At 36.9% G+C, this 17635-nt stretch overlaps 1 protein-coding gene across 1 annotated transcript in view; it reads left to right on the forward strand.

Moving 5' to 3' along the window:
• Positions 1–15633, forward strand: part of LOC124179833 (neuropeptides capa receptor-like) — a 30199-nt gene extending 14566 nt beyond the window's left edge. The window contains exons 3-7 of the mRNA XM_046564634.1: positions 7294–7384; positions 8253–8452; positions 12889–13134; positions 14562–14913; positions 15073–15633. Of these exons, the coding sequence (XP_046420590.1) occupies positions 7294–7384; positions 8253–8452; positions 12889–13134; positions 14562–14913; positions 15073–15268 (1085 nt within the window). The 3' untranslated portion in view covers positions 15269–15633. The remainder of the gene's footprint in view (positions 1–7293; positions 7385–8252; positions 8453–12888; positions 13135–14561; positions 14914–15072) is intronic.
• Positions 15634–17635: the final 2002 nt, after the last annotated feature.

Raw genomic sequence — 17635 nt, forward strand, 5'->3', positions numbered from 1 at the left:
GGAAGATGAAACGATACCTCAAATTTATTTTTCTATAGGAAACCTATCGCTTTCAATATTAGATATCGTGGTTGGTCTTGGTACGAATCCAACCGTATACAAAAGCAATCTATCCAATTAGCTCAGATAATTCAGGAGGTTTGAAACTTTCAATACTACACTTGAGAACCGACGGTCACGCACGTATGGATAGTATCTTAAAGCAGTTTGAGAAAGCAGTTCAAAGAAGCGATACCCACAAAAATTCTTTCCTGTTACTTAAAATGGAAGCAAATATTGCACAAGATTTCTTGTGATCACGGTTTCATGGGATGATGGAGTTGTTTTTTTTTTTTTTTATTTCAAAAACTTCAAAGATTGCAAAAGATTTCATACGATTAGGCAGGATTTGAACAGATTTCACGCAATTTCATTGGTTGTCACGAGAGGCGTACGCTAGATTTCAAGTGTCGTCAATTTCTCGGTCCCGTTTGACGTGGAACGGTTAAACGTAAGACTAATTATTGTGAAATTCACGATTTCCTCTCGCTCATTTAGACCTTCAGCCACGTCAGATTTCAAGGGTCGTTAACTCTCCAGTCCCATTTGACGTGAAATGGTTAAAGGTAGGACTGATTATTGAGGTATTCACGACTTCCTCTCTCTCACCCAGATATTTAGCTAGGATGTGAATAATACCTGATTACGAATGTAAATTTGGAATATAACGTCAAAGAGAATCTAAAGTTTATCATCTGCTCATTTAGGATCTAATTTAATACCCATCGTTTTGAAAAATGCAAGTGGAGGAGACGTGGCATAATTGATATAAGTACCAGCGTAAGCATAATAACGTTGTATCTCTTTTTTGAATTCTGGACCAAGGAACTCACTTAAATCAATAAATCACTGACGCGTAGTCTCGGAGAATATTTAAAATAAGTGACACGTGCGCGCATAAAAGTGATTTTTTCTAGATTTCGATGATTTATATGACTTCAACAGATCCTAACATTGATAAATCATCGAACTCCAAAGAAACAATCCGCTACGTAGCATCGTTTCAGATATATACTCATTTTTCGTCAAAATCGACTGGAACTTCGTCTTAAGGTCATGCAGTACTGCTACCCTTACGGACCGCACAAGCTCACCTTTGATTCCTTTCCGTTCGTTTGTTATTTAATATGGAAAGGAGAAATGGTGTGTTTGCTCGGTCGGTAAGGGTAGCAATACCGCATGAGTTTAAAGATACTTATTAAGATTGCTACTACGTGAAATCTTCTATTTCCATCTGTGCCCATTCCAAAATTGGCCAGAATATAGACTTTTTGAATCTTTCTTTAGAGGTGTTCATACTTTTTCGGGCTTTGGGTAGTTGCCTTGGATAGCTTTCACGAAAACTTGATGAAGCGTAAGGAATCTAGCGAGTCGCTACATTAGTAACTTCGGGATGAACTTTGCATGAAAAGGTCTTGTTCAAAACCACGACTACGTTTCAGTAGATCGTAGCCGAGGTTTCTACGTCTACTAAAGTTTGTCAATACCTGAATGTAATTCGACATACCGTCCGTTTGTCTCCACTTCAACTAAAGTCCCGTCGAAGTTTGAGTTGGAATAGCCGGCGGACCCACATAGAAACTGAACAGCAAATTAGAACTAACTTATCACTAGACTCAACTTATAATTCGTGATTTGTAAAACATTTGCATGGTGACATTTTCCTTCAACGCCATCGAATTTACCAGTATTTTTAATATAGCATCATCTATACCGATGAAATTTTTACCTTTCAGTCTAAGAGCTTCAAGCAATCGAATCAACTTGGCGAACAATTTTTTGGTCAATTCAAGACCTTGCGAATACTTACCTTCACTTAAAGTGCTGCAATATAATGGCAACATGCTAAAAACAGTTTAAGAAAATGCGTTCGGAAAATTATCAATTTGGACAAGCCATGAAATCAATGTTCAATGGAAATTTTACATAAAAATTGGTAACTGAAAATTATCAGTTTAAACTGAGGTCTGTACACATTCGAATAGATTAGTCTGACAGAATATAAAAGGGCGCTGAAATAAATTCGGAATATTATAATTGTTTTATCATGAATTTCGATAACGGTCGAACAGTCGTAAAATTTTCTCCTCAATCGTTAAATGTACGAAAATTCTATTAACTTGTTGAAGTTTCTGTCTCTAGTATACGTTAATTCCCCTTTACAGAAATATATACTTTGCACTAGTTTACGGACTTGTTATAATTTACGGGACTTTTTGCATAGAATTTAAGCTACTTTTAAGAATTTCGGTACTGAATTATCAGTACAGATTCACAAGTTTTATTTATTTTAATATAAACATTCTTTAATCCGCATCAATTCGTTATCATTTGCTTGGCATCGAAACTGCACACTTAGAAAATTCCTTTGATATCAACCAATCTTTCAAAAAAGATTCGTTTTAACGCGGCGATTTTTTGTCCTTATTCCTGTAAGAAAATCAAATATTCCCTCAACGAGCGTCACTCAAGGGTTCAACTTCACAGTAGGTATAATTTAAAGAAACTTACAGTATCCTGAGTGGTAGAGATTTTAAAGTGTCGCTGGTCCGTTTTCTAATTCCCAAGGTGTAAAAGCGCCGCTTTCTGGCAGAGTTTCGTGTCGTCTTTTTACTCCGATTTCTTTCTTCCTACGTCACCTGAAGTTCGTTCATGAATATTCAGCGTGATACGGATAGAATATGGTAGAGAATATAAGAAAATGTTACTACCGTACGGTGCTTTGGGCAGGTACGGAAAAATCCCATGAAGATAGTTTTACCATTAGCCGAACAGCATTCATCTAGTGAAAAATGTTTGGAAAATTACTAAGCCATTTTATTTTACATCGTATTAAGAGTTTGTGCGCTTGCCAATGGCACGATTATTCAAATTGGATTTTTTCACCTGTCTAGCGCATATAGATCTGTTATTCAGAATTATAAGCAGTATTAATAAATTCATACCGATATATTATGCACATGCTAAAATATGATTTGCAATTATAGTTTTGTGAACCGGAATGTCCTAAGCGAGGCTTGGTCTCGTATATCCACGCTTTCACAGCCTCACTTGTAATATTTATTTTCTACCAAACGACAGACATAATAAACAAATTTCTTTTCTTGCACAAAGTTGAACAATGATTATTTTTATTAATTTCAAGGTTAACCAGTTGTAAACATAATATGGAACACCAACTTTGGATATGTGAGCAAAATTATTCATACATCCATTCGATGATCCGAAATTTATTCAAGGTATAAATTATTGACGAAAAAGGTGTGTCTGTTTGAAACCATGCTTCTGAATTGTCTTTCTTTGTCAAAATTGTTTCTCTTTGCATTTATTGACCGAAGTTTTCTCAACATTCTAACTTAGCTGTTATCTTTACGCTGTGCATCTCACGAGCAGACGGTGTTAAAAGTTGTATCCATTGCAACGTAATGAACTCTGGTCAGAGGTTTCGGTGATCCATGGATCGATTCTCGTCGTATATGTAGATTATTGGTTTCCAGTACTGGACCACTGTGAGGATCTCGTGTTCCTTCGACGACTTGTTTAAGAGAGAGCATTTTAAAAAAAACCGGTGTAATTGGCACAGGCTTCTGTCACGTGACAGATACCACAAGTCAAACTCCTTCCAGTCGTTATTCTGACTCTGACGCCGGAATACCTAAATAGTTCGACAAGATTTGATGACGACTGTCGATAGAGTACTTTGAAATCCAGCGAAAGATCTTATACATAAATAATTCAGTCCACTGAGACATGAACTTTGAGTAAACGAACCATGTTTAATGAAATCGAAGAATCTTATTCACGAAGGGAATGAGGCACGTCGTTTCAATGCTAACGAAGCAACGCCAGCTTCGGATTTTCTTAGCGGGTCGCTACTTATTTCAACTTTGTTAATAAGTTTTACTGTTCAATTGGTGGGGTAATCTTAAAAAATCAATCCGTCTCAATTTCGTAAATAACAAAGAAGTGATTTGTCTTAAAGTAGAGTCGCACGCTGAAAACGGTTTCGCATTGATTCACACTCTTTAAATTGAAGGGGGTGCACGTAACCACGCGTCCACGTATCTCAAATGCGAAAAAGGGCACAACTGCCCCATTCTATACGTAATTCTGAACAAAAACACTCCGACAAATTTTCTTTAGAAATGGGAATAAAGAAATGACATGGATTCTACGGAATAGCATTAGTAAATACGTAGAATTCGTGCCGTTTCTTTATTTCTGCATCAAATGAAAATTCGTTGAAGCATTTTTGTTCAGAATTGCGTACAGAATGGGACTGTTAAGTCTCTGACATTTGGAGATAGATACGTAAACGTAGAAATCGACCAGGGCACTCCCTTGAGGCAAGAGAGAATTTCTTTCCATTTCTGCACGGATCGATGCAAATTCAAACATCATTTCACGTTTGGTTTGTTCAGGCAAGTTGCTCCCTCACCGTTTATCTCCCTTTTAATCGTAACGACGTTGCAGAGCGTAACGTAACTTTGAGTCGCTGTTTGCGAACCACGAGATAGGCACGAGAATCAAAATCAAGGTAGGGAAAATACAAACATGCAAGCATCAGGGACAGCGGTGGTTGCCCGTATTCTACGTTCATACGAGTTATTTTTCATCGTATCTATTTTATCATTATAAAGCGAGCAGACCACGAAAATCGAAAAAACTGACAGTTAATCGTAATTGAATTCTACTCATTTTCCTGAATATCTGGCAGTTAACTCTTTCGGCGACTGCGTGACAGCGGTGAGAGTTAAACGATTTGAACTCAACTTAAATACAAGTCAAAAGTTCCGAACCTGGAGAACACTCCAAGTTTGAATCGAATAACATCACCACTTTTCGAAGTACCCTAATTTCGCGAAAGTTGAAAGGTATGGTGAAACGGGTTAATAACAATTCCCCGAGATGAAATTTCGGCTCTAACGTATAGGCCTGCAAAGTCTTAAACTGGGTACGGACTTGAGCATATTTTCCCGCACGAACTGTATGCGCGTAAATATGCTCAAGTGTGTACCCAACTTTGCGTTCGTTAGGGGGTGAAATAGAAACAACGGAGGATTATTTTGTACTTAAAAGAGATGCTATTCTAGGCCTAAACTTGGCAGATGTTTCGATTTCTTAAAAATTAGTTTAAAATTATAGAAATGACGTATTAAATTTTGCTCCACTACGAGGAATGAAATTGGTGAGTATAACAGTCAGGCGTCTTCTCGTCGAGTCACACAATTGGTCAACATCAGCTAACATTACGGGCGTCGCGCACACTTCTACAATCACGTGTTATCGTCACAGAGGGATTGATTCCACTTTCAGCTGACATGAAATCTCAATATTCTAGCGCAACTTATAATAATCCATTGAACACTTTCAAACGCGAAAACAATATGCGCTACGGCGCCCCTGGCGGCAGACGCAAAAGTTAATCAGGACAATGCCAGAATTTCGAAGAAAAACTTGTTGACCAAACGCTCTGCGATACGCGAGGACTTTAAGGTCGTAAATAGTAGTACGAGGATTAGGTAGGACATGTAGGGCCAAAATAGGTTGTAGTAGGATGTCGAAGATCATATTAGAAATAAATATCGAGCACGTAGGTCTCAAGGCTTTGAATAACGACTTAAAATTTCGACTCAGGTCCGAAATCCCGAGTCACTAAAGTTTTCTGAAGTGCGAGAAACTATGCGAATTATAACGATCGCCGTCTTTATCATTTATCATCCTAATTGTTTTAGTCCGTATTCGTATCTTTCACAGACCGAAAGAGTGAGCGATTCGATGAGAATGTAGCAGATGCTTAAGGATCACTTGAGTGAAAAGGGCAGAACAGACAGTGATCCATTCCAGCTATAGTTGGAATGGAACTGGCAAAATTCAAGTGAATTTGGCTGGTTGGTTCAACGATTGAAGCGGAGACAAATTGGATAACCTCATTAAGTATCTGTTTGAATCCGACTCTGCTCCCTCCATAACGGTATTGTGCCCATGGAATTTCATTAATTGTTATCCGTGAATCGATATACATAGCGTAGCATCCACGACCATAGACGGCTAGTTGTTTAGTGCAACGTGACTGTTTTCATTACTTCTTTACAGCCAATGTTGGATTTTCACTGTGGAAAGATGCAAGGCCATGAAGTAGTTAATTAGTCCAATTAAGAACGAGAGGCTTTGTTGACAATATTTCTTCGAATTACGGTGCTTTGTATAATAAGTAAAAATTCTGTTCTGCTCATTAAAAAAATGTAATTTCTTACGTTTGAATACTTGTAATCAAATTCACACAATCGAGGACGAATGAAACAAGATTACTGTGAACAGGAACCCATTCTTCTGTTTTTTACCGATAAGACTTGCTAAAATCCGCTCATTTTTATCAGGGATTGGCCAAGACAACTTTTGAAATGCTTAAGCACACTCTAAGTATCAGTAAGTTTATAAGTATCATTTGCAGTATACCTAGCTCCCTCATCTCACGTATATGACGGAAGACTGTGGCTATGTAAGTTTGCGCGGAGTTACTTTGAAATAACTTCGGTAACAAGAGATTGTTGAAGAGACTTAATTACATTGTTCGTTCAAATATTATTTATAGAGTCTTTCGCAAAAGCCAGAAGAAGGTTCATTTTGATTAAGCCGATGCTTGTGAACTTTTTCTATGCAGTTAAATACGTTACTTGCAATAACTACAGGAATCTTTGGATGTTGGAGAAAACACCGGAGTGAATGGAAACCATCACTTTCACTTACGTTTTTTCATTTCCAATTTTCCACTGTGAAGAGCGCAGTTTTTGTATTCGAAGATTCAAACAAGACGTAGTTAAACATTGTTATCAGTTCTTGCGCAATATGTTAAGATGTAGAAAGACTTTTTCTACAGCCCAAATTCACAAACGAATTGCAGTACTTTTGTATTTCAACCTTCAGATAATTCCGAAAAAAATACAAAGTGCAATGAATCTACGATTTTGATAAGTAAAGTCGTTCTTTCAAAGCCAACGTTCGTAATTCTCTGTGCACTGAAATTTTCTGTACGTAATTCTGCAGATTTAAATTTTTTTCAAAAGTAAACGAACCACGCTGCTGAATAACTGAACTTTACTATATTTTCGTACAGTTTTTTCGAGATAAAAATTTGAGAATTACGTGATGTTACGGAAAATTCACCGAGGTCAATATTATTATGAATTCGAATGACCTGTACATTTTTTTAAATTAAACCTTTCTAATGGAGATGTTTTTTTCTGTTTACAGGCCTGCCTAACGAGCTGAGTCAATTTTGGCGGCAGTATCCTTGGACACTTGGGTTGGCATTATGTAAGCTCAGAGCTTACGTTTCTGAGATGTAAGTCACAATAATGGTAGATTCAGGGTTGAGTCTGCTGGCATTCGAGATTTTTTATAATCAGGCAGTTGGTTATCGGATTATTATAAAGTACCAACAAACGAAAAACTGCTCACTTCACCAAGGGTGAAATATGTGCTTCGTTAATTCATATGAATGTGGCTTTGCTTGATGACGCAGATTATGCAGTTCCGATCACTCTTATGTTAAGTCGAATGACATATTTCTTTCATGAAAATTGAGTAACATTTTTGCAATACCTGACCGTCACATTTGGTTTAAATTCAACAAATCCTATCTCCGCGTGTTGGCATCAAAAGAATCATTAGCATGTATACCGGAACGCGTATTCAAACAGACTTTTTTATATTCAGCTCACTGCCTTCGACTCTTTGGAATTTTTTTCAATCTGTGCCCCTTTGTCACATTTATCAGTTTAAACCTTTTTCATTGAATCACTGCCACATTGCTGTGCAGTATGAGAATCGGATACTTTCTTTAAAGACCTAGTAGCTCTGTGTTTGGGAGTTTGTCTTCACACGAATCATGAATTGATTTGAATTGAATTCTCTAGAAAAGTCTTTCTAACGATGTATAAACAGTACCGATAAATCGTTTCTGTAATATGGCTCGTGGTCGCCCGAATATAAAGTCTGTAAGTTTTCATCAACAAATTTCATTTTGTAAGTCTCTCAGTTGATCCGATCCACAGACTCACCGAGAGTTCAATAATTCTTTCGAAAGATCTGCATTCGTTCGAAAGTATAAAAAATGAGCGTGTCTAAAAAAACAAGTTCCATGTTCTACTAGGTATAAATTTTGAATAACAACTACTGTATCACTGATCCGCGTATCCGACTGTCATCAGGTCATCCTACGTATCGGTTTTGACAATCGTGGCCTTCTCGATGGAAAGATACCTAGCGATTTGTCATCCCCTGCACCTTCACGCAATGAGCGGACTGAAGAGACCGCTTCGGTTTATCCTGGCAGCATGGCTCGTTGGAATTATCTGTGCAATTCCATTCGGTGTCTACATGAAAATCAACTACTTGGATTATCCTCCAGGTTGGCACAAATCATCGTTTAATACACTATTATTCGTCTCCTTGAACAGCTTCGAGTCGAGTGACCTTGGTTATGACGTACATCGACCTTAAAAGATCCCAAAGGATCGTTCTGAGTGTCAGACATTAATATCAACCGCTGACAAGGAGTTCCTTGCGGATGCCATAAATCGAACCAAATTGGTGTTTCATTCTTTATCTTTTATTCTACCATTTCTCTCTATCTAATAAAAAAGTTCTGAACAAATGAACAGGTAAAGAAGATTATAATAAAAATAGTATAAAGAAGATTATAATAACAATAGTATAAAAAAGATTATAATAACAATAGTATATGCATGAAGTTGGCGGTGGGGTGAGATCCCGAAAACAAAACAAAAAGCATCTAGCAACCAAAACTTCTTTTGTCAGCTGTTATCGGTTGTTTATGACAGTCTTTGACAAATGTTTTTATAGTTATCTGTTTCTGACACGCAAGAAATAAGCATGCAAACGAGAATTATCAAGATGATTCCCGACGGGAATTGTCTTTTTCGCGCGCTGGCGTATCGTGTATACGGCACTCAAGATCGACACGCAGAGGTGAGACTGAGTATCGTTTCAAATATGTCATACTGGCAAACATGTCAGCAGAAGTAATGAAACAGAACTCGAGAAGAGTTATATCAGAGAAGAAATAGGTTTTCTCGGATCCTGTAAATCCTTGATCCGGTTAACCACTAAGTAAGGGCCTTCCCAGTTTCTTTGTAGTTTCGGGCATCGCCCTTTCTGTCTTCGAGGTTGAAAAAGCCAGACAGAATCTCCGGGATTAACTTTTATATCCCTGGCTCGAATATCATAACGAGTTTTTAATTTGTCTAAAGCCATAGAAATTCTACTTATAGCAAAGCTATGAATTTTTTCTACTGTGGGGAAAATGATAACTATAGCAAAATAAGTCGCCAAATGCAATTGGGGGTGCATGGCATCGGGGGTTTTGTACATGTGAGTGGATTCGTTTACGAAAACAATCTGAGCAGACCTGCATAGGGAGCCAATAGCAATGTCGGGTTGATCGGAAACAACCGATCAACAGCTGCAGACCTGTCATCAAATCAGCACAAATAAATTCACCTCTCTAACAGACACTGTATAAGGAAATAGTGAGGCGAGAAGCGCGCAGGGACGAAGCCCCTAGTATTTTCAAATACATCCATGCAAGCCGCGCGTGGACTTAGATAATACATCGATCTTTGGGCTTTGCATTATACTCAGTGAGATTATTGCGTTCAAAATTCATAAAAAATACGTTCGATGAGTGTGCAAAGCTCTACAGTTAAAATTGTGTACAATAAAGTATGCGTTAGAAAAACTTGTAGTTTTGAGAAAGAAAATCTATGCTTAACGGCGTGAAAGTATTAAATATGAAAATATTAGTACAACTCGATATCAAAATCTGTCGTTGCAAGTAAAAATTGGTTAAGGCAAAGCTTTGTGGGGAACATCGGAGAACAGAAGATTGATTTGAAGCTTTTTTAGTCACAAGCATAATCGTACAACGAGTTATTTCTTGGGTAGAAAGTAGAAAAAGCAAAAACAGACTTTTAAGGATGTTGGGAAATTCTGGTAGTATCAAAAGTAACATGTTACTAAAATTAAACTGCCGGCTTCAGATAGGCTGATCTTTCTAACCTCGAACTCAGTCTTATTGAGGCGCACATCGTGCGTTGTTTCACTGAGTCCAAAACTTAATAAATTTTTGGAAATCCTGCATTGGCTTTGAGCCAAGATATTCTTGAAAGATGTAGCTGTGATAATGAGCATGAAAAAACTATTTTTCCAAATTTTTAGGCTATAAGCCCTCTTTAAAAGCCAATTTTGTTTGCAAATTGAACATCTGTCTAGGCAACAGTTATCTTGTAAAAACAAGGAAAATATTCAACAGTTTGTCATGATGCAAAATATTACAAAAAATCGTTAAGTCCAGACTTTATTATACTGATATGCAGGATGAAAAGCGATTTTCTTACATGATAGAGGTTTGCGAAATTTGTTTTTTTTTCTATCATCGTCTTCGAGATAAAAAGTACACTCAAACGATAATAAACCGTGTCCAATTGCTAGTTAATTCTTCGATCAGGAATTTCGAGAGGTTTCTCTGTCTAGACGTCCTAAAAAACAAAGATAATCTTCGAGCCTTATGCTTGAAAATAAAGACAGGTAATATGAATCGAACTACGTACATACTTTCACTGAATATGATGTGCTGTATTCATGCAAAATAAAAAATTTGTACTCGATGAGGAACTGCGAAATTAACAGTGCTTCATCGTGTACATCTCTGTACCTTTGTAAAACAAAATCTATACCCGTATAACCTTTAACAAGAGCAGGCAAGCGTATGCATCGTGATCTTTATTAAATCCTTCCAAGCTTTGGCTTTTAAATTTAATATCAAGTACGAATTCATTGAATGACTCTGTTCGAGCAGTGAATTTCATGAATTGTAAAAGAGGCTACATCAAGTATCATTCGCTTTCTCCGAAATTAGGTTGCCAACAATACGTCTGGTATGCTTTTAACATTGATTCAATAGCTGGCGTATGGGGCATTCCACGTCTAATCTCAGGATCAGTCAAATCTTATTAGTAAAATGACGTCGTTCTTTGTTACGATTATGTGCGATTTTTTGTATAATTTTATTTGAGACGTTAGCAGCCGTTTAAATATATTCAAAAATCGACGACGTCCGAGTTTCAATCCAATATAACTCTGGAATTTAGATCGTAGAAGAGTTTCATTCTTGAGTGAATTTTGACGTCGTAATGTGCAGAATATTATGGCAGTCCCTGAAAGTTTATGAAATATAAAAGGTATAAATATAATATATTTTATATAAATATATATTTATAAATAATTATAAAATAAAAAAAAAAGGATATAATCACACGCGTAAATTCTTTCCCCGTCCGAAATACACGTGATTTTTTGGTCCCGGTCCCTTTCAAAATTAGCTTTTCACGCATGTTGAGTGGGTGGAAAATTGTCGATGTCACAAGCGCGAAATGGGATTTTTTTAAAAGTGATCAGATGAAAAAAAATGTCAGTACATGAATAACGAAATCGGCAAACTCAAAGGAAACAAAATGCCTAATCAAAAAATCTGTTTATTCGGTGGTTTCTGAAAATTTTAACGGTTAAAACAGTGTCCGACCCCCGTTTATTCCAAACTCTATGGAAAGCTTCTGCCTATTAGGACGCTTTTTTTCAAAGAACTGTAATACTTCCATTTTCGAGTTAAATCATTTTGAATTTTAAAATTCACTCAAAATTGATACATTTTTCTTATTATCATCGGGGTTTCTTTTTATGGCCCACAGTTTGCCAACTTATTATGGATTGAAAGTGGAAAGTTGTCAATTTTTCAATATATGCTAACGTCTAAATGCCTTTGAATAAAAATTCACAGAGTCACACACATTCTTATCAACTCGTGACATCTCAAATTGTGCTCGAAGAACGTGACAGATCGATCGGGATTAAATTTTTCATTGATACGGCACTGGAATTTAGGGTGCATGAAGTATACGAAACATTTTTTCCAATGGATTAAATGATTGTTTCAATCATTTTCTCATGTGTTTAACCTTCATAGTGAGTTCGATTTTACGTGAAAGTTTTTGACCATTCTGTAAACCCAATGCAGGGTTATGTGTAAATATTATCCCAATTCCGTAATGTATATAATTTTTGTCTTCATTGCATAAATTGAAAAATTCAATGTAATTAGCATATTAGAATTGAAGAACATTTGTTTGTTCGATTTTATGTGAAAATTTCTGGTTCCTCGTTATAAATGCTGAGTAAATAAAAAAATGATTTTAAAAATTATTGATTCCATCGGAAAAAAATGCTTCGTATAATTCATGTATCCTAGATTTCAGTCCCGTATCAATGAAAAATTTAATCTCGATCGAGATGTCACGTTCTTCTCTCACAATTTGAGATGTCGCGTTCTTCGATACTGCCGTCGAGTTGATAAGCTCGTTATCAAGCGTCGAATGCTATACCGGGACAATCTCTTGGTACTTGAAAATCAACCGCGCATGCGCCAAATAATTCAATCTCATTGGTCGGCGAAGTCTTTCCACAGCGATATTTACGTCTGCGATGCAGGCGTGCCAACGTACGCAAAATGTGTACGTTTGAATTTTCAAAGAGCATAAGCATTAAATGCCGATCGTTCTTTGAAGAATCAACTCTCCGACCCAATGACAAATGCTTCCCAAGCCTTTCCCAGTCACTATCTCAATTATTAGAGAATCTAACCTCAAAAATTCGTATCAAGCACATCGTCGCCAGAACAGCCGATAAAACTCGCGCATGCGCGGTTGATTTTCAAGTTTAAGAGATTGTCCCGGTATAACTAAAGGTATCAATCGCATTGTTTATTTTCAGGTTCTCGCAACCCTTTACTAGAATCAGCCGTCTGCGCCATGCTGTTCCTGCCGGATTTTCCCATCTACCAACTGAGCTGCGCAATATTTTTCTTAGTACCAATGATCGTGATTTTGGTTCTTTACACCGCGATGGGCTTGCAGATTCGTAAAACCACGAGAAGTACCCTTGGGCAAAATGTCGACGGTGTCGTCCACGGTGAAGTTCGTCAGATCCAATCGCGCCGAGGCGTCATCCGAATGCTGAGTAAGATTATTTCGTAATTCACGCTGTCTTAAGGCAGTGGCATCCTGGCTAGTTCTCAAAGACATGGTATTACAGTTACAGCAGTGACACCCTCGTCACGTTACCTAATATCTTTATAACTGTTTCGCGAACAAAAATTGCATCTCTTACCACCATCGTAAACAGTTAACACCGACATTCAGAGAATCCTCCTGAGATCAAAGTTTATACGTCGTAAGATATCTTTGAAATGCAGTTCGATTAAATAAACATTAATTTTTTTGTCAGATTTTTCCACTTGTAATATTGTAACGAGTCCACGTATCCTATTCCTTTGCCTGTGAATTCTTAAACCCATGAAGCACTGATGGAGATTTGGATGAGACGGAGGAAGAGAGATTGGAGAATTCCCGTTGTTAAAAATTGGCAATGACAATGATCGATTCCTTCGGTCGAGTTTACTGTTTTGAAAAGATGGTACATGACTAGTTTCCTCCTTTGTATCGTTATGTGCCAATGTGAATATTAATAATTATCGGCGATGTCGTGAAGTGTAAATATTGGAATCCTTACAAGTCATGATCTGAATTCGTACCAAATGCTTAGATAAATAAATACATGTCCAGCGAAGGGCTCACACCAAGGGCCGAAAAGTTGACAAAGTTTTTCTGATCACAGTACATTTGCGAGATTTCTTCCTACATTCAACACCGACGTAGCAATAACGGTAATTTTTTTTAATAATAACGATGATTAGGTCCAAGCTAATGTCACAGGCATTGAGTTGGGAATTTATTGCATGGAACGTGTCTCAAGCACGTAATAATTTTCAGCATACGATCGATTCTGAACCACATTGTGGGAAGTAGCGTCAATATATTTTTTATTAAAAAAATGTATTATTAAAATCTTAGTTGGAGATAACAAGTTGTTGAAAGAAATTCTGTGATACGATGTTTTTGAGTCAAATTCTGAGGTACGATCTATGTCTTTTAACCCTTTAATTCATATTGAAAGGATCGAAGTACGTACTTTTGCACGAAAAAAAGCATTTTCTGCTAATCTGCCATGAAAACCCGAATGTCTCTATCCTAAAAAACGTATCTTAGACGCATCGCGTATTGTGACGGATACCGAATCGCTACTGTCAAATCCGCTCTTCACACTTTATATGCACGGTGTACGCAAACCAAAGGTTTCCCTCGAGATAGCGAGACTTGGCGGGTGTAAGAAACAGGGTGACGATGTTTAGCTGACGATGAGAGTTAAACAGCCTCCCGGGGGGCGTTTCGTTCCGAGACCAAAGTGGAATTGATTCTACCTCTGGCAAAGATTTGAACTTTTCGAAAGCGAGCGGGTGTCTGAAGAGCTCGACAGCGGTCGAGAAAGCCAAATTAGGCTAGTCCGTGTGAGCTTTGATCTCAAATTTGACGTGTCATTATTTGCAGGCGCTGTTGTCGTCACGTTTTTCCTCTGCTGGGCACCATTTCACGCGCAGCGTGTTCTTTACGTCTACGGTGTGGCGGAGAATTGGAAATTTTACGATAAGATGAAGGAACAGATCTTCGTCACGAGTGGCATCCTCTACTACTTCAGTGCTACGGTTAATCCCATCCTTTACAACGTCATGAGCGCCAAATACAGAACCGCTTTCAAGGAGCTTCTCTGCTGTTGCTTCGGTGGTGCGAACCAGTCAAAACGCAAAATCACGCTCAACACGTATTCTCTTTGTCAATGCAACTCAGGTGGTAGTACACAATTAACGCAACTTGGAAGTTCCAAGCATCCTTCCTCGGTTAGGTAAGATTTTATTTTTTTATATTCTTTTTTTTTTTGATTGGAAGTGGGGTCAAGATTTGTCGAGAATCGTCCAATAAAGCGAAAGTATTTGTTGAATGGCCTCCAATGTGGTGCCACTTTCTCGATCAATTTCATCTACGTATGCTTGTTAATTTTTAGATGCACTATTCACGGGACGAAGAAATCTCCTCAAATGAATTCGGAAAAGAGTGAATTTCCTCCATCAAAAGGCCTCGACTCAGCAGAAAATGGTACCAAGGAACCCCTTTTGAACAGCGGATCTACGGTTGAGGAAAATGGAAACGGTCGACCACCTTTACAGCCTTCAGACTCCACTGCGAGCAGCAATTTGTGATCCCACAGTAGTTGTATACTTTGGAATAGAATTCCTTTAAAGTCAGGCACTTCGGATATATATTGCCAATTATCGTAACTAACGACCTGAGGGTGAAGTCAAGATTAAATCTATATTATTATATTTTTATCAAATTTTACACAAAATATTGTATCTTGTTCAATTTGAATGGAAATTGCCAAAGTGTGTGATGTTTAAAGAACACGATGCAAATACAATTTTGGAAGCTGCATGTTATGTGATAGTTTTTTTCTACAGACGAAAGTAAGATTAATTTTTCGATAATTTTTTTATGATCGGGTAAGCTATTGGAGGAATTGGAAATTGCGAATTAGTATCTTCGACTTGTATTAATACGCCATTCGCTACGGGTACGAACAACTTTTGGCTTTGGCCTTGAAAAAGGAAAGATAGAAATCCTGGTCTCCTAACCGTGGTCCACCAAAATTTCAGATTCAGCTTTAAAAAATTCTAAACTGTCAATCTTCATAAATGTATTGAGCAATTTTAAACGTTGATTGAACGAAGCAGTTGTCGAATTTAAGTTTGTATGTAATCAACTCTGTAAATCTTCCATTGAAATTTCAATTGGTAAAATCCTCACCGGAGTTTCAAAAAACCAAAATTGAAGGCAATTGACGTTGATTGAAATTACTGTGGATATATTCACAATAGCATGGCGATGAAAAAAATTGGACAAACGTTGTCACGATTTCTTCAAAGCCGTGCAATTACTATACATTTTTCAACGATATTTCATACTGAAAAAAATCCAAGAAAATATGTATAATGCACGTCAAAAGTCTTTCGTAGACGTATAACGATTTTTTATGATAAAAATTGACCTGAAACCAAAATTTTACTTTATCGAAACGAAAGAATGTTTTTTTTAAAACAATAAGTCAGCGGCTCAACCTAATTGAAATAAATATCTCCTTAAATTCATGCATTATTTCTGCCAATGTCTGCGCAGACAGACTTACTTTGTTATTTTCACCGCGTTCCACAATTGAACATCATATTTTATGGACAGTGTTTGTGCAGGATTATTTTTGATATTTAATTCTTGTAATTAAAGCCTTTTATTACTCCGAAGGAAAACAGCCTCAGACTGTCGAGTGTTCAAAATGACAAAACTTTCGAGTGAAATAATCCTGCAGCTATTTACGTTGCTTAAAACTGCTCTTCAGCTTTAACAATTATGCGAAAATTAAGGTGCTTTGCCGACTATTTGAACGGCTGGTGAGCAGATAATTAGGCAATTGTCTTAGCAAGTCATCACAATATAAGTTTCTCCATTGATTTTCTTATTTTCGTTCAACTGTACGAGCAGAAGATGGAATTTTTTTCAACATTTATTTTTTTTTCTTTTATTTTTATTTTACTTCCATTTTGCATCACGGAGAATAATGAAGATCGTCTTTCCTGAAAGTGAGTGATCGAACAAACAATGTTATCAAGGTCTGATTACTTCCGTCTGATTGGTCGAGCTTTCTGCGATTTTCAGCAGATTTTCCCTCGGGATTTTTATTTGATAACTACAAGAGCAAATCAAGGACCTTGTTTCAATGCCGAATGACAAAAATCTGCCCCATATTTGCTTTTGAATGCATGAATTGATCAATCACCGTGGCGTTGTTGTAAACATATTTACGGAAGTAAGCATAATGAATAAAAATTGTCAGAGAATACATTCAAGGGAGCTTCGATATACCCACGTGATGTAGAGATGTTTGGGAAATATTTGGGTGTATTCTATCAATGATCAATTTCCACGCTTTATTTAATCAACAGGCAGTTTCTTGAAATGTAAAATATAAGTGTGTATACATCGTTATACATATTTAGGTGGTTCCAAGAAAAAGTTGTTTGTTTCGTTTGCACCCCCTTCCCAAATCTTGGTGCTTATGAAAAAAAATATCCTCTCAAAAGATAAGCTCTATAGCTCAAGTCTGATAGTTCGCTCTTTTAATTTTTATTCCTCATTCATGAGAACGTAACATGAGAAAATTAAATTTTTCTTTAAAAGTTAGAATATTCGTAAACTGTTTTTTTTTAAAACATTTTTAAACCACCTTAATACGTATACATGATTTTTTAATATTTATAGAAAACACGTTTGCAAAATCTGTCATATACCCTTGAAAATAAAGGCACTTGATTCGAACGAGATATTTCAAGAGGTGTGACTCTCAAAAATTTTGCTCGGATTATTGTTCGTTTAAAAATTCTCTAATTATTTACCACAGTAATGTGAAAGTACGAATCTAAATTGTGCGGAGAAGACGTTGGTGTGTCATGTGTGAATGAAGCGAGTTCGATTGAGCAAATTGTCTACCTCAGTCTTCAATTTTAACTGAGATATTG

The sequence above is a fragment of the Neodiprion fabricii genome, chromosome 1 (assembly GCF_021155785.1).
Source record: "Neodiprion fabricii isolate iyNeoFabr1 chromosome 1, iyNeoFabr1.1, whole genome shotgun sequence".
In the NCBI taxonomy this organism is placed as follows: domain Eukaryota; kingdom Metazoa; phylum Arthropoda; class Insecta; order Hymenoptera; family Diprionidae; genus Neodiprion; species Neodiprion fabricii.